This window comes from Acanthaster planci, linkage group LG11 (genome assembly GCF_054643075.1).
Source record: "Acanthaster planci isolate LZ-2023a linkage group LG11, COTS_SCS, whole genome shotgun sequence".
Classification (NCBI taxonomy): Eukaryota; Metazoa; Echinodermata; class Asteroidea; order Valvatida; family Acanthasteridae; genus Acanthaster; species Acanthaster planci.
Genome location: NC_141787.1, coordinates 8,801,016 through 8,822,671, shown reverse-complemented (window position 1 = coordinate 8,822,671; position 21,656 = coordinate 8,801,016). Strand labels below are relative to the sequence as shown.

Here is a 21,656-nt window from a genome sequence, read left to right as displayed (position 1 = left end):
CCCTGGGGTCTGGTCAAGCCTGGAGCGGCCAGGACTGGCGATTTGCCGTCCTGGGGAAAACAAACCGCCGCAGCCACACGCCGTCCCTCTAAAGCCGTGCATTTCCGACACGCTTCCCCTGGCGAAAACGGCTCCAGGCGGGCGGGATAAGCGGTGTGGCGCAGTGAATCGCCTTCCTCGGAAAACCTGGTCCGAGAGGCTCGGATGTCCGGGGTTGCCCGCGGAGAGCGGGCCGGGTGCCTCCGGCTTGCCGTCCATCGGCTCGCCGCCCCCCCAGGCCTCTGGGAGGGCTTTGCGCCGGGACAGGTTGGGCCCAAAACATGCGTATTTCAATAAGAGCATTTTGGACCTTTAGCTCCAGGTGCCAGATATCAGTACAGCCATATATTGTCCATACAAAACGACTATTCCTACACGGTCGAGCCCAAGCCTCCGGAGCGATTCCCCCTTGGGCTTGGACAGGCCCTCTCCGGAGCGGCTCGACGAAAGTGGCGGCTCGCCGCCCCGCCAGGAGGGCCCCCGGGCGCTCCGTCAACGGCGCTTTCGGCACGGCCAGCCGACCCTTCATGCCCAGAACAGCGTCGGCTGGCCCGCTCGGCCTTGCCCAGAGGTGTTGGAAAGGCCGTTCCCGAGTCGCAGTTCGGCCATACCCCGGACGGGAGGTGCAGTGTTGCGTGGCCGCAAGCCTTCAGGAGGGGCTGGAGCGGCAGCCCGGCCCACTGCGGAAGAGCGAGGGGGAGAGAACGAAGGAGAGGGGAGCCAGGGCCCCTCGGAGAGCAGCGGGCTCTCCGCTGCCCCGAGCAGCAATATCTGCGACGTCCGGATCGGCCCGGCAGCTTCCGCGGAGCAGAGGGACCGGCCAGCCCTGGGTTCCGGCAGCCCAAGACGCACTGACGTCGCGCGGCGGCGTCCCAGGCCCGGTAGCCGGCAGCTACACCCCCCCCCCCGGCCGGAGCCGCGCGCGACCCCGCAGCACGCCCGTCGAGCAGGCGGCAGGCGGCGCACCGCAGGGATCCAGCAGGATCCCGGATGGTCCGGCCGCCCCCTCCGGGATCGAGGCGAGAGGAGGCGGGTGCACCGGGCCGGCCCGCGGCATTTCAGCGGCCGCCCGCGCGCCCGGGGAAAGAGAGGAAGTGCCGCCCCGGGCGGGCCTGAGAGGGCGAGGGACCGGTGGCGGGCGGCATTCCAGCGGAGGCCGGGCGGCGAGCGAGAGCAGAGAGGCGCAGGACTCCGGCGCTGCGGTCCAGCAGCCGCGGCGTGGCCAAGCAGTCCGGAGGGCCCGAGGTGGCGGGCCCCGGCCCCGAGGGGCTACCTGGTTTTTCCTGCCAGTAGTCAAAGATTGTCTCAAAGATTAAGCCATGCATGTCTAAGTAAAAGCTTTACTAAGTGAAACTGCGGATGGCTCATTAAATCAGTTATGGTTCCTTGGAGCGCATCCCCCTACATGGATAGCTGTGGTAATTCTAGAGCTAATACATGCCGGCAAGCGCCGACCTTGCTCCGTTGGTGAACTCTGGATAACCTGGCTCGCCGGGTCCCGGGACGCCGGGGCTCGGCCTCAAATGGACCAGGGGGATCGTTGAGACGCGGTCGGAGTGGCCCCCCTCGGGGAAGGGGGCCACCGCGCGAGAGGCGACCGGTCCCCTCTCGGCTCGGCTCCCGCCGGTGATTCTTTTTCGGTTTCCAAAAGACCTGGATGCTCCGCGCCCGGGCCACCGGCGCGGTTATCAGAGGTAATGGACAAAGCCAACCCCCCCCAGCCAAACGAGAGACAATTCTCGGCGGTGGATCACTCGGCTCGTGCGCCGATGAAGAACGCAGCCAGCTGCGAGAATCAGTGTGAATTGCACAACGCAGTGATCATCGGCATTTCGAACTCACATGGCGGCCCAGGCCCCCCGTGGCCCGGGCCTCGTCCGAATGAGGGTCGCATTGAGCTTGGCAATCGCCGCGGCGAGAGTGCCGGCCGGCAGCCGCAGGGCCCGAGGCCCCTGCGTGGACACTGGCTGCAGGCGGCAACAAGGGGAGTGCCAAGAGACCGGGAGGTTGCGGCGCGGTTCCCCCGCTCTCCGGCGAGGATGATTTGGGAAATCTGCAGGCATGCAAAGGGGCACCGGCCGGGCGCGGTCTCAACACGGAGGGCCGGGTTGCTCCCCGGGGGAGTCCGCCGTGGCGTGGCAGGTCGGCGCTGAGTATCCACCCCACCCACGAGCGCCGGTCGTCCCCCCAAGCCGAACAAGAAAAACACGGGCGGCCTCGAGGGAGCGCGCCGGAAGGAGGCCAGGCAAGCAGGGGAGGCCAAGAGAGAAAGGAAAGGCCCGGCCCCGCCAGCGGCGACAGAGTGCCGCCGGCCCCGTGGGAGATCTCCAAGTGGACCGCCGGAGAGGGAGCAGGCGCCCAGCGCAGAGAGATAGAGAGAAGAGAGCCCGCCCGGACGGGCCGCAGAGGGGGGCCCCTTACTGGCAGCCACCGAGGTGCCGGGCGAGCCCCCGAGAGGCGAGAGAGAGACGCCGAGGCCTATTGCAAACCCATCGACATCAGGTCGGGCGAGAGGACCCGCTGGATTTAAGCATATCACTAAGCGGAGGAAAAGAAACTAACCAGGATTCCCCCAGTAGCGGCGAGCGAAGCGGGAAGAGCCCAGCGATGAATCTCCAGGCACCCAGGGGGCCCGTGGGAATTGTGGCGTAAGGAAGTCCGGTCCGGCGGTCGCAGCGACGCCGAAATCCTTCTGATCGAGGCCCCCTCCGTTCCGTGGCGGGTGTCAGGCCCCTGCGGGCGCCGTCCGGCCGGTGACCAGGGCTTCGGGTTGTTTTGTAGCGCAGCCCAAAGGCGGGTGGTAAATTCCATCCAAGGCTAAATACCGGCACGAGACCGATAGAGCACAAGTACCGTGAGGGAAAGTTGAAAAGCACTCTGAAGAGAGAGTTCAAGAGTACATGAAGCCGTCAAGAAGGAGGAGGGCCGCGCAGATCGGGCCCGGGAGATTCAGCGCGGCCAGCTAGCGCAGTGCCCGCCGCGGCCCTGCTCCCCCTCGCCGGGGGGCGGGCCCGTGAGCGCCTCCCCGTCCGGCCGCGTGCACTTCTCCCGGGCGCGGCGCCTGCGACCGGCTGGGCATCCGGGCCGGCAGAGGCCGGCCGGTTGGGGTTCCTCCGGCCACCCTGGTCCTGCGACGGGGGGGGGGCTGGTCGGAGAGCCTAGAAACCGGCAATGGTCGCGCCGGCCGCCCAGCCGAGGAAGGGGCGCCGGGCTGCGCCCGCCGGCGCCCCGCGGCCTCCCGCAGCGGCAGCGCCCGGCCCGCCGGAGCGCCCTGCCGGTCGCAACCGTCCCCGGTGGCGGCGGCGGTCCCCGGCCAGGTTGGTGTCGGCCGCCCCGAGGCGCCCTGGGTCCGCAGGCGATTGCCGCGAGCCTTACTGCCCCGTCTTGAAACACGGGCCAAGGAGTCTATTGGGCCCGCGAGTCCGGGTGCTGCCAGTCGAAGCCCCGAGGCGCAACGAGAGTGAAGGCCGGCCAGGGCCCGGCCGAGGCGGGATCCGGCCGCGCGGTGACCGGCGCACCGCCGCCCTGCCGCCGGTCCCCTGCGGCTGCGGCGGAGGAAGAGCAGGCCAGCTTACCAGGAATGGTTATTGTGCATCGGCTTTGTTGTGTAAATCGGGCCAGTTTATCCACAGGCTTAGCACAGCTTATTCAGAAGGGGAAGCAATTGATCTCTTAACAAAAGACTAACTCCATCAGAATCAACAGGCCTATGTGCATCACTAAGTCTAGCACTGTCAGGCAGTGATTTCCACATCACAGATTTGTCAATAATTGGAATAGACAATAAACTTAATGGATAACATTATAGATGCAACAATCACAGGACTTCGAAATCAATCTAAAAAGTGAAATAAGAAAAGTCGACTAATGTTGGTATGGGTAACGTGGCAAACTGAAGGAAAAAATCCTTATCCATGTAAACGGTCGTACAAATCCATCCCCACTCCCCCCAATTGTTGACATATCAATGGGCTGGGGTCCCAGCTGTTGATATACAGCTCTAATGACTAACCACAAGCCACAATTGAGTGTAATCCTTAAAGCTCTCTATTGTTAAAAAACATCACCCGGGAGTGGCGTTCATCAAACCACAAGCCATTTAGCTAGTGACTCCCTATCGTTGCCCGCTTTACTCTGAAGCGGGTAAGGAGCTTATCGTTTATGTATCGTTTCCCACTTCAGTTTCTATTTTGACTTGGTGCCTTACTGGTGTGACGTTAAAAATGTTAGTAGCACTGGAGAGAGTTACTCCCGGTCACTTTTGCTTGAGTAGCCGTGGCGTTTGGTTGGAAAAGAGAAAATCTGTCTGTTTTGCCAAAGCTATTTTATTAGTTATGCCCCGCGCCAATTCTAAGCGGCCGGCTCCTTCTAGGCCGACGGATGGAGCGAAGCGTTCTCGAGGGCGGCCTCGCAAGTCTTCCCGTCAAGATGCGTCGGTGGTCGCGGTCCTTGCAGGGTCTAGTGCACCGCAGCTTGCATCGCCCGGTCCAGATACCACTATTATACCGTTGGCTACGGTCGGAATGATTCCAGAGAGTGCAAGTGTTGAGTCTACCCATGCAACGCCAGCGCCCGCTACCATTAGTCGGCCTGGAGGGAGTTCGGCGCAAACTTTGGAGCCGAGTAAGTCCCCTGCTGCTACTCCTTTTGAATTAGCACCGCAACCTTCCAGTTTCACGCCCGTGGTGTCAATTGTCAATTACCTCCTCTTCCGATTCGAATATTGCATTAACTAGCGTCTGTGACGATCTCAGGGCTGCGATTCCTCAACATCTAAAAGACAAATTTGGAGGGTGGAGTACGTAAAATTCGGAACCTTGTTGATCTCGTCGCGCGGCACGGGCTTGAATAATTCCTTTGACGAGACACTTTTTACAATCGGGTCCAATGAGTCCCCACTTTGGCAGATTCATCCCCATAAGCAGGCTCTGCGTATTACGTCTATCGAGCAGTGGACGTCAGCATTTCTAGGTTTTGCATTTGTGCATTTGTTGCGACATCCTACCCATGGTCGTTCGTTACTGAAGTACGCAGACACTGTTCGATCTGCAGCATTTCGACATGTGGGCTATGGTTGGTGTGAGTGCGACATCCAGTTTCGATTGCGCCAGGCAATCAAACACAACAACAATGAACAATGGTTTGTTCAAACCCATGGTTTCGACGCCGCGCACTCCCCCTCCCTGCCTCAGATAGTTCGATTTATTGCATTTTTGTCGGTATCTGGGTATGCCCCCACAACGATTACCTCTTACGTCTCGGGGGTTTCCTCCAATTTGCAGTTAATGAGTTATCCCGATTTAACGAAGCATTTTCTGGTTAAACGTTTACTGGAGGGATGTCGTAAGCGTAGTAGTCGTCGCGACCGACGGCGCCCTATCACTTATGATATTTTATGTCGTATGGTCCCGGCCTTGCAGGCCGTTTGCTCGAGTAATTTCGAGGCTCGGCTTTTCCGAGTGGCTTTCTTACTTGCGTTTTTTGGGTTGCTTCGAATTGGGGAATTTACTGCCCAATCCCACCAATCTTCTAGCCCTTTGTGTCGGTCGGATGTTACCGTCAAAGATTCCCCTTTAAGGGTCGAACTTATCCTACGTCACTCGAAAACAGATCAATATCGCCATGGTTATGTAGTTTCCATCCCAGCAGCGCATCTCTGGCACAACATGGTGTGCCCAGTCCGGGCGACTTTGTCCTATCTTGCCTGTTCCAAATCCCCCATGGCCCGTTTTTGTCGCATTTCGATGGGCGCCCTGTCACGCGTTAACAGTTTGTCGCGGTACTCCGTCGTGCCCTTGAGTTTATAGAGCTTTACGACCCCAGATTTACCTCTCATTCTTTTTTGTATAGGGGCAGCTACGTCTGCGGCTATGGCAGGTGTGTCTGAGGATGATGTTTAAATTTTGGGGCGTTGGAAGTCTGGGGCTTACCGACGTTACATTAGGATTCCCCCAGCTATTTTCTATTGAACGTTACACAGTTGTATTAACTTAAGTACTTTGCTCGTGTTTTGTTCCGATTTTCTTTTCATTTTTCTTGCGAGAATTGGCCTCTGCCAAGCCAACTGTGTGGGTCATTAGGGACGGCTCTGTGTGCTGGTGTGCTCGGGTGGCAAATCATCGCCATGGGGAGAGCGTCTTAATCGGCTGGCCTGTATCCACTGGATGGGACGGCGAAGACTCCAGATGTTCCAGTTCTCTGATTTCCTGTTGGAAGCGTGGTCGGCAGTTCCGATCTTACATGACGTCATCATCCTGTAGTTTGGCGCCAACGACCTGGGGCTTGTACACAAACATTTCCTGAGTATTCTAGCACGGCAGTGCATCAATTTGACCAGAGAAGCACTACCGCATACTGCCATTTTTTATTCCGAGTTACTGCCCCGCCAAACTTACCCTCACGCCCTAAAGCAGAGTTCCCTCGAGCGTACGCGACGTTCGCTGAACGCGTTTGTTCATTCATTATTTCGGAACGCTGATGGGGTGTTATTTGGCACCCCTAGATCCAGTGGTCGTCCGCGGTGTTATATTCTGCTGACGAATTTCATTTGACTGATGATAGTTGTTCGTTCATTTTCGACAACTTCTACCAAGCCCTGGCGCCATATTGTTTGCCTGTTGCATCTCCCCTTAATTCCACCACCTGAGGTCTATTTGGCGGCGGTCGTGTTGCCGACTTCATTCAGCAACAAGCCCGTTTGGTGTGAATTTCATTCAGGGACCGCAAATTGACCTCGGTTTTAAGGCACTGTATTCTTATTTACGACACTTATGGGAATGTGCCGAAAGGAAAGGCCTGACCCCTTTCTTTGTCCGGGGAGTCACTAGATTATTCTGGGCCAAATTAAGAAAAGCCATTTCGTACTCACTAATTTCTGTCGTTTGACATAAGTAGCTGTAAGTGGTTGTTGAAAATGCTCATTAGTTGCCCGTTATTCTAGCAACCCAGTGTAAGCCCAAGTCGGGCCGCACCTCGTGGAAATATCTGTCTGATCCCAGTGTTTGATGGTTGGCCCAAAGTTGTTGTATGCTGGAGTAAATCCTTGTTAATTTGTTCATGAAAGTTGGGTAATTTTGCATTCTGCCAGATGTAATTGCTGTATGAATTTGCATATCAAAGGCTTCGTACCGAGCAGGTACACTCCAAAAATGTTGATATGACAATTGCTTTTCATACATTTTTGCTGATAGCTCTATGTATTTGCTGATATGAGTTGCTGTTCCGCGTCACCAGGATGGGGCTTCTTAGAAACAATCATTTCCTGGATCCTTCATACTAACGTTTAAAGGGTTATAGAAAACATTTAGTTCACGTGATGTATTTTAAAATAACAATAAATATGTAACCGTTTGAAGCACATCATACATTTAATGTATACCCCATTAATTAAAAACCCAAAATGAATAAAAGTTCACTGTACACTGTACTGGCATCGTTCTGGCGATGACGTCATCCAATCAGCATGGCAGCGCGAAATGTTATTCATTTGGGGGCCACAATTAATGGGGGCAAACATTAAATTTATGATGTTTTTGAAATGGTTACGTATTTATTGGTGTTTTTTAAACACTTCCAGCGAACTAAATGTTTTATATTTATGTAACCCTTTAAGACCGGCTCAGGAGAATGGAAGCGACCCGAGCTGCACCGGCCAAGCGCATATTTATTTCCTGATTAACATAGAAATACAATTCCTTCAAATTTACTGTCCCTTATTAAACGGCCCCACATTCGAAGTCTGATGGGCAGTGTATAGGGAAAGGTAAACAGAATGAATGAGATATCCCTTCTAAGCAAGCAGATACCCCCAGGCCCTACAGTAATCTTTTCACACGGCAGAAACGAGTAAGAAGGGTGATTTACAGTCCTCCGATTCGTCTGGTTTCGTATATAGCAGGTCAGACAATACCTACTGTTATATTAGACTTTTCTCAAAATCAACAACATGTATATCTTGGAAATTAGGCAACATGAAAAGGTGGAGAAAGTCATTGGAGAAGAAGTTGCCTTCCACGAGACAACAATGTAACAATGACTTTTTCGTGGCAAGCACGGATACCACATTCTGTACGTGGCTATATACCAAGACGTCCAGAAAAAAAAGTTGATTTGAAAGCATTATTGAAAAAATCACAATAGTCTTATTAAATGCAGTAGTATAGAACCAGGGTGGGGTTTTTTTTAGAAAAGTAGAGGTGATCCCTTTTAAAAATGAAATTCACGAGCAAAGTTATCCTTAGAAAAAACTATTAGCTGATTTAATACACATCACAGAAAAGAAAGAAAATTTCAAATGAGAATTAACATAGTTTAATTGTTGGATACCAAGATAAACCTTCTAAATTGTGAAGAGAGTACTTTAGTTCAAAATGTCATTAATATCAGGTTTTCATATTCCTTCATTCTACTCACAGATAAGCCGACGGGGGTAACCCAAAACTCAGGTACACAAATTGACGATAATATTCACCAAAGTCTTACACATGTCTGGTTTCATTTTTATATTCATTTCATTCTAAATTCAGATTTTGGCAACCATTTTCCAATTTGTCCAATACCAATGTCTAATGTTTCCCCCAAAGTTATCCCAAAAGGCAACTCTCTACCAAAAATAATCTAGACAAAGTAACACATGATTTGAATTATTACATGATACAAAACTGTTCCCTGCAGAAAAGAAAAATAAGGACAATCCCAAATTATCTTCGATCACACCATTTGTTTAAAAGTAAAAGAAAAAGCTCTATCATAAATTTTTCAATGTTTCATCATTGTTGCTAAACGTAATGAAACGAACCAATGTCTACCTGATACAAAATGATTCTAGCTACCTTCTAACGCACTTGGAAAGTTTTAAACCAAATTATTAGTGAAAACACCACAACATCAAGAATCAATTGACAAAAGCTGTGAGAAAAATGACGATGAAATTTGTGCCCGTCTTCATTTTTAATGGGCCGCTCACGACTTTCGCCTCCACTTGCCTTTCATGCGCATACGCACATAAATAGGAATTTATCAGTAAATTTGTCTATTGATTGCCACTGTAAACTCTTAACTTGAATTAATATCCGACTGGGCAAAAGCCAACAAACTTTCATTAAATGTTGTTTAGTAATTCGTTGCAAACTTCACCAAGGTACATTGTTAATGATAAAAGCAAAAGTACTTTGACAGACTGCACTAAATTTCTGGATTTATACGTTGATAATAAATTATCCTGGAACAACCACATCGATTACCTATAATATTGGTGTATTCAATAGAATTGCGTCTTTTGTACCTAACTACTTAACTATCCTACTTTTGTCTTCCAACAACTATGGAATTTAACTTTGGCGTGCTTGTCTGAAAACTCAATCAACCGACTATCGTTACAAGAAAGCAGCTCTACGAATTATTAATCATGCTAGCAACCTTACATATACATACCCATTTTTCTTCTGCAACATAGAAACAAAATGGAAGTCAATGATTTTCGGTTTGATGGGTGGGTGGGTGAAAAATGGACGTGCGCCCTCCACGCCCCCTGGATCCGGCTCTGCGTAACATTTTAGTCTTGAAACGGCTAAAAAGCATTAAAACCGAGAATAAACACAGGCTGTTCATTCTCACACTTGGCTTTACCGCTTTGTAGCCACGCATTCGAAGGGCATCGGTGACAGAGTCACGCCAGCGATTCCTTCCATAGAGGGTTGGGGCTTGCCAGCAGGGAAGGAGAATGTGAATCGCTGGAGGAGGTTGACAAAGAAAAGGAACAGCTCCATCTTAGCCAGGGTTTCTCCCATACAAACGCGCCGACCTGAAATTAAAATAATAGAATTGACATCGACCGCTATGGTCCTTTCTCTTATTCACGCACGCGTTGGTTCGCGCACAGGTACTCGCGCTAACGCTGTTTACACACATAAGTGTGCGTGTGACGCATTCACTTCGGTACTCTGTAGAGTACCGAAATGGGCCGTGACCAAAGATCGCATAGCGCCTCGTAGCGGAGCAAGATGGGAAATTTCACCATGAATGCGCATAAAACGTTGCTATCATAGGGGCGCCATTCTGGTTGGACTACGCCTGCACAGTGCATGTTAATGCACAGGCGCATGCGCCGCGACAGGCACGCACACACATTAACGTTCACACTCGAATGGCGCCCATGGTGATAACACCTTTATGGCCGAATTACCCATCTTGCGCCGCTACGCGGCGCTATATAATCTTTGGCCGTGTGACTGTGAACCAGAAAGTGCTGTGCAAACGAATGGAGTACAAGCGCGTGTTGGTTTTCGCGCTAATGCCTTTTACACACTAATTGTGCGCGTGACGTATTCACTTCGGCACTCTATAGACCGGATAGGATATCGCGTCCAAAACGCGTCCCGCGTATGTGTATTTTCAGGACGAGCGTTGCAAATTTTGTTGTGTGTACTTTTAAATGGAGTTTTTCAAAAACCGGTTGAGGTTTTTGTACTTCAAAAACTGAATTCTGCACTTGGAATGAATAAATTTGGAAAGAATAATGGTTGAGGTGTACGCAGCAGTGAATAACCGGAGATCAACGTTAAGTTTGGAAGAAGGAACAGAAGGAAATGTGAGTCGCACTTTTTTAGTTTCGGAAAGTTTCTCAGATTGTAAATCTTTACGTCAGGTCAATTTTTTAAGCTGATTAATAAGTGTCTGTTTTAAAAACGGCTGTAAGTTAGTTGGTTGCTCATTTAAAGCTGCGCTCACTTTGTACTCATAGAAAAGATTCTCATACTTCCGTATGCCGCATGTCGGTTTTCAATAAAATTTACTCAATATATGAATTAATTTTATTTCGTACAATTTTTCCTGAGAGTGTGTAAAATTAAATAATTTTATTAATGATGTTTTCAGTGTTGGCTCGTCGAAACCAGACGGAAAAACACATAGACAGTTTGAACATCATATTTACTAACAAAACCTATTGCATGTCCTCGTGGTGTAAATAGGTGCAAAAAAGGATTAAAAGCAAACACACACACACACAAAATTAACATTATCGCTTTCCAGTGGGTTAGTAATGGAGAAAATGGTGAGTTATTTCCTGAAATGATATTCTTGCATTTTCTATTTATTTTTTGGCTTGTTTTCGGGAGGGAGGCCGAGGGCTTAGCCGTCATCCCGTGATAAAAAGGTTATGTTGACCAGAAGTGCACAGCATACAGCATCGCATTACCCTCCTGAGGCGCCGCCATTGTTCGGCCGCGCAAAACAAACAATGTGAGATGTCCTAACCAGTCGAAATAATGGAGATCAATGGGAAAGATCCATTCCAACCTCGTTCTCATGGGGACGATCTTGCCGCGACATGTTGGTTCCCACCATGCCTTGCGCGATCTAACCCCTGGTATCCGCCCTAAGCTGAAGTGCACCCCCAATCGGCGAAAAGAAAGACAAGTGGTTACAAGCGGGTTCTTGCATGCGTTCTGCATGTACGCACGCAAAGACCATACATGCCGGAGTAAATTAGTTACGCGTACTCAGCGTGCTCCGCGTCAACGTGAATAATACCTGCCCGTCTCATGGCGCGCCTATGCAGTGAGTACCAAAAACCACGCCCTCTTTTGTTCCGGTCGAAGCGGATAATTTAAATACCCTACAGTGGGTGCATTCGGTTAGCTTACACGTGTAAGTCAAACTTCCGCGAGAGCGTTCGTTGAGCCATTACGTGATCTTCGTGCCTGCCCTGGTGTCAGCCACCACTTAGCACGCAGCCCATGTAGTCGAGGATGGGCCCATTCCACTTACGATCTCTATGATATACCCGCACCAGGTATGTCTCTTTTCGTGGGGGGGTCTTTTTCTTTGAAAAACTGTGCGTGCATACCGAGGCTGAATGGGATGAAAGCCTCCGGTTTCTTCACAGTCTTGCTGTCACTGGACAGGAACCTGGTGGGATCAAACTTCTCTGGGTCCTTCCAGTATTTCACATCGTGGAATATTGTCCAGTGGTTGACAAATATCACTGTAGATAATGTGGGACAAACGCATGAAATTAGATTAACTTTTTACCAACAGTGGTAATAAATGCACTTCGTTTAGGTGTTAAAATACCTAAGAATTAAAGGTTATCGTAACTATATTTTCAGGGAATCAGGAGGTTATAAATTCAAACCCAAGAACTGTACGATGCATTGTAGACGTCTTGGGTGACGGTGCTCAATACAACACTCACTACGTTCGACACTTATCATCCTTCAGCCAGTAACTAACTTCCATACCAATGTGGACTAAAAATGCGGTCTTCTCCATCTGTCGCCGTGTGCATCATTTCAGACATCTAAGCCAAGTCCCTGTAAACACGAAGGAAGGGAAACTGACTCCATGCGATAACTGAGCATAAACCCAGAGTGTATAAAGCGATAACAATTCTCTCACTTGTGTTTGCTGGGATCGTGTATCCAAGGAATTCAGTTTCATAATGGGTCTTATGAGGTACACCATAGGGAGTGACTGGTCGTATGCGTAGTATCTCCATCAGCACAGCATTGGTGTACGGCATATTGACACGATCCTCGCTGGTTGGTTGACGGTCACATCCGACTACCTCACTAATCTCTTTCTGCACCTAAAGACCCATCAACAAAAATTAAGTTACATTTAAGGTGTATTCTTTTGCCATGATTTATTAATGGATGAAAAATAGGGACATGTGATCTTTTAACCTTGTATGTAGCATACGTTTGTGCCATGATTTTGATTACACTTACTATTTCCTTTCTCTTGTACATGTTAAAAAGATGACCATGCAAGCTTACCTTTTCCTGCACATCCTGGTGGGCAGCTATGTAGAGCAAAAGCCACAACAGTGTATTTGTCGTCGTATCTGTCCCTGCCACGAACAAATCATAGATGCCCCTCCACATCGTCGTTCTACAAAATGCAGCATCTTCACCCACTATTCCAGCTTTTCCCAGTTGTTCGATTTCTTCAATGTACATGTCGATGATATCACGAATATCATTAGGATCAAAGGACTCTTGATGCTCCTTAAATTAAAAAGATGAATAAACAAAATAAACTTACAACCTGCGTGATTGTGGGTATGTTTGTGGGGAAGTCGTCACCTCCTGGTGAGAAAATGTGCGAATTGTAAAATTGTAGGATAGCGACGTTATGTGTTATTAACAAAGTTGGTCTTGTCCCGATTCGTTAGAGCGTTCGCAAATAATTATATAGTCAAATGTTTTCATTTTTTTATTTTGAGGGAAGATCGGATGGTCGCAGGAAGAGAAAGTAGGTAAAACATCAAATTCTTATTATGATTATTTGTTCTTGGTAGAAAATTCCAGGCAGGGATGGCAACATAAAGAGAGGCTTTTTCCTCGACTGGACTCCAGAATGGGACTCCAGAATTTTTTTTAAACTAGTTCGGAGACAAAAGAATTACCTACTGATGCCCTTTATGCGCGAATGGTGACACGGACGATGACTGCAGCAAAATGGCTGAATAATGAATGGTAAGAGTCATTTTGTAAGGTGAGTTGACAGAAAAACTATTCTTACCACTGCAAGGCCTTAATGTGAAACATTCATTCTTAAAATACAATACCGGCATAAATCCTCATCTGTGTGGAAAACAAATTAACGGTTCTTGCGTATTAACGTCCGCTATTTTGCGAAACAGATTTGTGTCTAAAGCGCAGCAACTGGTTGTTTCGTGTAATGTTATAATGTCCATACATTATTGTCCTCTCTCTATCTGTGAAAAAAGTATATGAAATGAGGGGGGAAACAGTCAAGTGAAATTAAGTTCTGTTATTAACGATCCACCAATCAGATGACAGGTTTTTGCAGGTATTGTATAAATACCCGCCATCTCATTCATGGGGTCGTCGACCTTGTATCATTGTGGCCATGCGTGCCGTGCGAGGACTAAAGCGCGACGTGGCCGACCCGTAAAAATGTAAGGTCTATTCAATGGTATAAAAGCTCTATTCCACGGTCTCAAGCAGTTCCTGTACTTGTGGGGGATGCAAGGATCTATTCTGGAGGGATAATTCACGATTAATTTAGGTGATTCTCACCGAATCTTCAGATTTCCAGATTTCGTTCAAGCCTTGTTTATAAAAGCATAAAGGCCTAATGAGGTTTCACACTCGTGAAATGGAAAGAGTATTCATAATTGGCTGATGAATGAAATGTATGATCACAATGTGTGCTCAAATGTGTTCTCAAAACGAGAATGTGTTTAAAATCAATGATTTGGAGCCTGAATTTCTATGATTTGACGTTTGCATTTGCATGTTTGCTCTGTGTATGAAACAGTACTAATTCATTCAACCCTTACAGCGCATTTCGCAGGGAATGTTCTTTGACATTATGCATGCTTCTCATTCAAATGAAATATACATTCAAGTTGAAGAGGTACTGGAACAAGCCAGTGCTCACATCAAATGTAAAAGAAAAAGACAAGAAGAAACTTTAAGTGGCATCCTACCTCACAGTATTTTTTCACTGACCTTTACAACTTCTTGGATGAAGGCCTTGACACTCTCAATTCGATCCCGTGTCTCAGTGTCCATTTTGCGGAAAATAGAAAAGAATCTTATCTTTGCAAAAGACGAGCTGGCAACAGTGGTTTTGACGCTTTTAATAAGGTAAGCGAACTTGGGGTCAGAGTACTCAAATCGGTAGCCGAAGCTAATTGTACAAATGATGTTGGAGACTGCGTTTAGGATGTCGTGTTCGGGGTCAAAGGGCTTATCTCTTCGGCCGTCGAAGCTGTCCAGGAGATAGCGGGCCTCTTCGTTGATTTTGTGCTCCACGCTTCTCTTGCCCATGCCGAGAGTTCGTAGGGCGCTCAACCCAAAGCGACGCCGTTCTTTCCAGATGTCCCCATTGGACATAACGATGCTTCCTAATTTTCCAGTGAAAGATGGGTAAAACATCAAGCAATGGTCACTTTATAATCATGGCTGGCCAGAGGTTATCTTTGAGTGTCCCATTTCAAGTCTGTAATTCTTATTTGAACCGATACTCATTTACTCACCCAAACAAAATACAAATGCTTCCTATTGTCCCCGGAGTTTTCTGTAAATAAACATTTTAGGAAACCTTGGATTGAGCCAGAATTGACGAGCCACCTGTTTTGTCTCGAGTTAAATAATTGTAACGTTGTGATTTAAGTCGAATCACTGGACTTGAGTCGAGTCATAATAAGGCAAACATGTTGAGTCGAGTCTTGGCTCGAGTCATTCGAGTCACTAATATCGAACACAATAAGAGAAACAAAATCCAGAGAAAAAGTCTTTTGGGGCATTTTTAAAGTTACCTCTGGGTTTCTACACGTGATGACACCACGTCCTACTCCTGATGGTAAAAACATGACATGAACATTACAAACAGGCATGATATGAAAATGTTGTTTTTCGTAAAAATTAAGGTTGGCTTTTACTTCCGGGACTACGGTCTTATTAACCTTCACTCGAGTCGGGCATTCTGATGGATGAATCTAGTCGAATCGATTCATTTGCTCGCAGTGACGCAAATCGAGTCCAGTCATTTACCCTTCGGGACTCGATTCGAGTCATTGACTCAATCATCATAATAGGTGTATCACAACGGTGCGCCGCCAAGAGTTTGAAATGCGCTGGAAAACCACTATGTGCGAAACGTGTGGACCCCACAGACATACATGTACATGTATGGGTGCATAGACCGCCAGGTCCTATTCAAAACTACATGTTTTTGTTTTCGTGATCTGCTCGGCGCTAGACTAAAATCAAAACTATGGGCAAATTCTCCCCCCCCCCATAGGGAAGTTACGCACAGTTGAAGAATTCCAGTCATAAATTTCCATGAATCTGTTTTGCGATTGTAAACACTCCTCTATCTACTAGATCTGGCCCATTCAAAACAAGATTCAAAACAATAAGGTTGCAACAAGCGAAATAGGGAGACGGTAGTACAGAGAAGCAAAAACATGAACGTAGTTTTGGAGCACAATGTAAACAAATACAGGCAGTGTAGACGACATTTTGCTTGTAGCAAATTCAGAGAAGGAGTGCAAATCTCTGAGTCATCAAATTCAATTCATTGACCACATAACAGATTCAATCAAGATGACTTTGAGTCTCCCAGAAAAGAAAACCAAAGAATTGGAAAGTCTGTGTCAGCAGATAATCAGAAACACACAAATGACAGCAGAGAGTTTTGCCCGCTTACTTGGGAAGATGAATGCAGCATCAGAGGATGTTGTCCCAGCCCCAAGATTCTTCAGGGCTTTATATGCAGATCTGATTGCAGCTGTTCAAAAAGATCCATTTTACCAGGGCCAAATAGTTCTGTCAGAGCCAATTCTTCAAGAGCTCCACCAATAAAACGTGAAACCAATCTCATCGCCTCACCTTCAGTTAATATCACATCAGATGCTTCGTCCCATGGCTGGGGGCCCACTGTAACGATATTCAGACGGGGGGCAGATGGTCTCCACGGGAGAGAGAGCATCACATCAATTTTCTGGAATTACTAGCATCCTTCCTGACACTTCAGACCTTTGCTCGGGACAAACAGAAGTGCTATATTCTGATGCGGTTGGACAATTCAACTGCAATAGCTTAGATGGAAAGCTTGCGGTAAACACCATGCAATATCTCTTTTTTTTGAGTCTGTGTGGTTCTGATAAGAACCGGAGAGGCTCAACGTTTCGGACAGTGTGCTCTGTCCGTCTTCAGGAGACTGAAGGGATGCCAACAGGGAGTGGCGCGTCACGGGGTGTCAGGGGAGCATTTGTTTTGCACAACACGCCAGGAAAATCAGACTTGAATAAAGACTCTATAATCATTATTATTTATTTATTGTAATGACACCAAGGATTCAAACGCGACCCATAGGCACTCACAGTAGCTCACAGGCCTGAAAGAAGCTGTAGAGATGGGACAATGAGAGCTAGTTACAGTTTTAGAGGAGAAGAAAAACCCCAGAGGAATATTCTGGATAAAACTCACAAAATCAGGTAGGGACTGAAACCCAATCCACATGTTGAACGAGCTGGGAATAGAACCTGGACAGCAGAGGTTGAAGGCGAAGAAAAGACCAATTCCCCGTCGATTCTTTTCCAAGTAAGTTAAGTCCGACTGGGGACGCTTCCACGATGCATGAATACTAAAGTCTCCTTTCAAGAACTATTTCCTGATAAGAAAGCTCATGGTGTATCCATACAGCTATATGTATAAAAACTACAGCGCTAACTTCTCATTATCCGTGCCGTGACAATAATTGATGCCGCCCTGAGCGCCGAGCGCAGACATTTTTGCGTGCTTGGATATAAAACATTCAAAATCAGATAGAATGGATTTTGAATTATAATTGTGTTCTAAATTCAACGCTCATGTACAACATACGCGAATGTCAGTGCTTCTTTTAAATGAGGCTCACAAGCACAGCGCAGTGGCACATGATTATTAATACGTCCACAACTGATTGGTTTCCCTAACATTCGAGCAAGGTCGTTCGATTTCGTGTGCTTGTCTTTCCATGGCTGTCTGTGCAGTCGTTCCCTTATTTCAGTCAGTGTTAAGTGAGTTGGCGGCTCTGGAGCGGCGACTGTCGTGCGCGGTATCGGGTACCGATAAAATCCGATTAAAAAGACCTCACGGCAGAATTCATGTGCAGCGCATACGCGCACGTGTTTGTCTTTTTTGGTGCAGAGCAAAATGAAACGCTCATTAATTGATTATGCGTTCAGGTTGTTTGCGTATCGGCTTTGTTAACGTATCTTTTTTTATAATACAGACGCAGATACGCAAATAGCCGTACAAAAGCCGTACAAGATTTCGATCTTTCCAGAGGTTTGTGATCAACATACAAGCTGTAACGTCACTAGACCTTTGATTTTTCGTTCAGAACATTTAGAAATGTTGCACGCCATTAGCAATAGCCTTGATAAGGCGACCGAGTTGGTCTTGTTAATTTACAGTAGACTCGCTGGTGATAAATCCATGATAACCCGCTGACCTGTGCTGTGTGCATGCCCTAGGTGTTGTGCGCTTGTATAATTAAAGGCGCACACGGGGTTCCAGCTTGAACATTTACGGCACTTGTACGTATGGCAGCCGTTTACTCTGATGAGTGCATGCCATTCGGTCCGCTCACTGACATTTTTTTTTCGGTTTTTCGTTACTGGACATCCTATTCTTACAAAGTTCGCTCGGAAAGGAAAATCGATAATTTCAAAAAGTTCAGCCAGTGCAGATTTAATCCTTGTAAACCCTAAACGTTACTTGTCCAAACTTCAAGAGCCTGAACCAACCCTTGAGGCAAGTTCAGTGCAAGCATAGCTCCATGGTGTAAGTGGATCCCCTCCACTGTGTTTCCTTCTCCCCTGCTAATCCTTCATAGGTCGATTTTTGATATCTTGTGAGTTGATACATCATCCTTGGATATAGTTGTTACATTTATCGGTTAGAAATATTCCCACACTATCCCCAGTAACTGGTGATGGTTATATTATGGGTTGGTGATACTATCAAATGGTTGCTACATTATCTGTTGTAACAGCGGGGCATTTTGGAATGGAAATGGAAATACAAGAGGGTCTATTCATGCATTTCACAAAGGGACAAATTTAAAGTATGTTGTTGGTAAGGGCGCACTACCTGTGCAAGTCCTCTACTAAGGCCGGTGTGCACTTCTGAGTCTGCAACTCACCTCGTTGAACATCTTGTATCATCCGATCTGAGAAGCAATCTGCTTGTTTGATGAGTGCTTCCTTGACAGGTTCAATGTCACTCAAAACAATTGCCAGACGGGGCCCAAGCCATATTTTCATGACATTGCCATAAATCCCTGCCCACTTGTCGAGTACGTGATGGAGTTGACCCTTCAGCAACCCATGAGCATTACCGACCAGGGGCCATGCCGGAGGACCGGGCGGCAGGTTCTTCGAACGATGGCGGCGACGGATCCACGCGAGAGTCAGCAAGAGAACGGCTACGAAGAGGCTAATTGTCTGGAGATTTGCGCTGCTTGCTGCAGCGATGAACTGATCGACGATCATGACGTGATTCTATAATAAACAAGACTTCCTCGGCGATTGTCTCACCTTTAGAAATTAGACTCACTTATAATAACAAAAGCAAAGCAATCCTCGGTTGCTTGACTTGCGTGATACTGATTCGGTGTTCCACAGTAAACATGTGATCAGCGTCAACCATAAAGTGTTCCACAGTGTATGTTAGACTTGATGACAAGTCGTTAGAAATTCGGTTTTCTATTTTCGTAATACCAACGTGAATCACCTGTGATGTGTGTTAAAAGAGGCATTAAATAATTTGCTAATGACCGGCAAAAACAATCCCAGTATGTTAGACATTGGCATTCGATGCAAGCCTTACGTCCGTCCTGGTTTAAAACGTCATATATCCTACATCATAGCCGTAAACAATTATTGAATATACAATTTCGTTTCCATGGAGATAATCAGTGTTAGCCCCGATATCAAACCTTGCATGGGAGTACTTTTATTACAACGGGGATTTCTTTTAAATGTCAGTGTACAGTATGTTTAGATCGGATAATAGTTTAATTATCAAACGCCTTAAGAAGGTGAATTATGCAACTAATATACGCCAGTGCCCTCAGACCTAAATCAATCAGAGTGCTCTATCCGAATCTGTTACTAAGTCCCACAGGTTGTGTACAAAACTAGAAGCTTTTGACATGCAAGTTCCAGACTTTCTCGGTGGGTCGAAACAATTAGGGAGTCAGGTTGGCGTTGTGGTTCTTTCCTCGCCTTCCACCTCTGCGGTCCGGGTTCGAAAATCAGCAAGTTTGGGAAATTTTGAACGAATTGTGTTAATATGTTTTGTCCATGTAAGGTCGCAGGAAAAAGAACACCAAGGTAGGCCTATATGAAGGAGTTGACAACTTGCGAGGTTCAGCACCCTGGAGGTTGGTTTCTGGAACTGATGATGTGCATTAATCACTTTATACTTGGTTGAGTTCAGCTGCATACGATGTGCACCGTTGAGTTGTGCCACATTGTAGATATAGCAGTACTGGATGACATCAGAGTTACCAGCAAGGAGAAACGAAACGAAAAGTCCAGAAGTACCAGGATTTGGCAAGGGAGCTGCGAAAGTTGTGGAAGGTCAGTGTTAAGGCCGTTCCAGTTGTGGTGGGGTCACTGGGTAACATTCCCAGGTCCCTTGAGAAACATCTTGACGAGATTGGCTCAGCGATCAAGGCGGAATTGCTGCAGGAGGCGGCTCTCCTTGGCACTAGTCGAATTCTATGGAGGACTCTCGCGATCTCAGGCTGTGGTAAGTGACTTCGAGCTAAGTCTAATACGCGTTTCTGGTGGTAAAAAATAGCACGTGACTGAATCCAAAGTCCTTCGAACAAGTTTGAGCGACGTTTAACCTTCTCGCCGTATGAGCATTTTTGGCCTACTCAGTGTCATCTCAGACCTTGTTTTTCAACCTCAGTGTAGCAGCGAGAAGTCTGGCCAGTAAAGGGTTGAGCGTCCTCTTGTGAAGGAGTTGATTTAGTCAAGTGAACACCACTCCACGCTAGGAATTTGTCACATGTTCTGTAGTAATTTTCCTCAAATAGGGTGTGCCAAATATTTCATTTGTCGTGTTCCACAAGTGCTAGTAAGAACAAAATCATATTCTTTTATATATTTGTCTACATGCTCTTATTCATTGAGGACAAAGAGGTATTTGTGGGGTTGTTAAATTTTCATGTAGGCCTACATCGTCACTATATAAAAAGTTCACAAGAAAGATGACTTCTGGAGAGGCGAATATTAAGAAATAGACACTGCAGCACTTAAGAGATCATGCACCGGTTAAAACTTAACCTGAGGGTTCAGCAACATCGAGAAGCTGATGCTAAGCCGTGAGAATCTCAAGGAAGTCAGCAAGAGGAATGAGCAGCTCCAGAAGGTGTTTGAGCTCTAAAATTCAACTGCTACATTGAAGGGCTTCAGGGACATCAAGCATTGAGAGCCAAGGCTGAGTTTGACTCCCATCAAAAAAATCACCAGAAAATTGTTCATCATGTTAACGGGTGGGTGCATAGTGTGGAGGCAGGCATCACCCTGAACCCTGAGGTTGCTGACGAAGCCCAGAGCATGGTAGAGTCAAGAACATCATGGCAGAATTCTCTGACCACATCTTCAAGCATCAAGCTGCGAGAGGCAAAGGCAAAGCAGAAACTTGCAGAGCTGAAATTGGAACAACTGAGAAGTAAAAAAAACTGGAGTGAGAAGAGTTAAGACTATAGGAACAGTTGGCCTCTTTGGAAGCAGAACAACTTGTAGAAGCAGGGGTAGAGGTGAAAGCCTTGCAAGATGAAGCTGATGAAGTAGAATCAGTAGGTCCCTCAGTGAAGATGAAACACGTGCATGTGCAGAATCATGATGATGTAAAGCCTCAAGCTGTGGCTGTGCAGAACACAGAAAGTGACTAATGTCAAGCAGCTGACCAAAATGCAGGTCTTCATCTTGCCAAGCTCTGCCAAACAATGGAGTTAGCTATGAGCGTTCCTAAGCCAGAAATCTCCACCTTTAGTGGTGACCCTGTGGATTATTGGTCATTCATAAACAGTTTTGAGGCCTGTTTCGCTTCCAAGACAGTTGATGACAGGAC

The 21,656-nt window shown here is 47.3% G+C and overlaps 1 protein-coding gene and 1 non-coding gene across 2 annotated transcripts; one reads left to right on the top strand and one right to left on the bottom strand.

Moving 5' to 3' along the window:
• The first annotated feature begins 1,773 nt into the window (after positions 1-1,773).
• On the top strand, positions 1,774-1,930 carry LOC147797421 (5.8S ribosomal RNA). Its single transcript, XR_015427279.1, has one exon. It is a non-coding gene; the product is annotated as a 5.8S ribosomal RNA (ribosomal RNA).
• Positions 1,931-8,269: 6,339 nt separating this feature from the next.
• LOC110983833 (cytochrome P450 2U1-like) lies at positions 8,270-20,348 on the bottom strand. Its single transcript, XM_022243412.2, has 6 exons — positions 18,712-20,348; positions 14,523-14,920; positions 12,819-13,049; positions 12,439-12,628; positions 11,888-12,025; positions 8,270-9,841 (listed from the first exon to the last, which is right to left on the bottom strand). The coding sequence occupies exons 1-6, from the start codon at positions 19,058-19,060 to the stop codon at positions 9,663-9,665; spliced, it is 1,485 nt and encodes a 494-aa protein (XP_022099104.2). The 5' UTR covers positions 19,061-20,348; the 3' UTR covers positions 8,270-9,662.
• Positions 20,349-21,656: the final 1,308 nt, after the last annotated feature.

What these genes read in the sequence shown, in the direction of transcription:
- LOC110983833 (XM_022243412.2), bottom strand. Translation starts at nt 19,060, where the DNA reads ATGATCGTCGATCAGTTCATCGCTGCAGCAAGCAGCGCAAATCTCCAG. An exon ending in TCATCCAAGAAGTTGTAAAG is followed by an intron (nt 13,050 to 14,522) that starts GTCAGTGAAAAA and finishes TTTTAATTTAAG; the next exon opens with GAGCATCAAGAGTCCTTTGA. An exon ending in TTTCATCCCATTCAGCCTCG is followed by an intron (nt 9,842 to 11,887) that starts GTATGCACGCAC and finishes TTTTAATTTCAG; the next exon opens with GTCGGCGCGTTTGTATGGGA.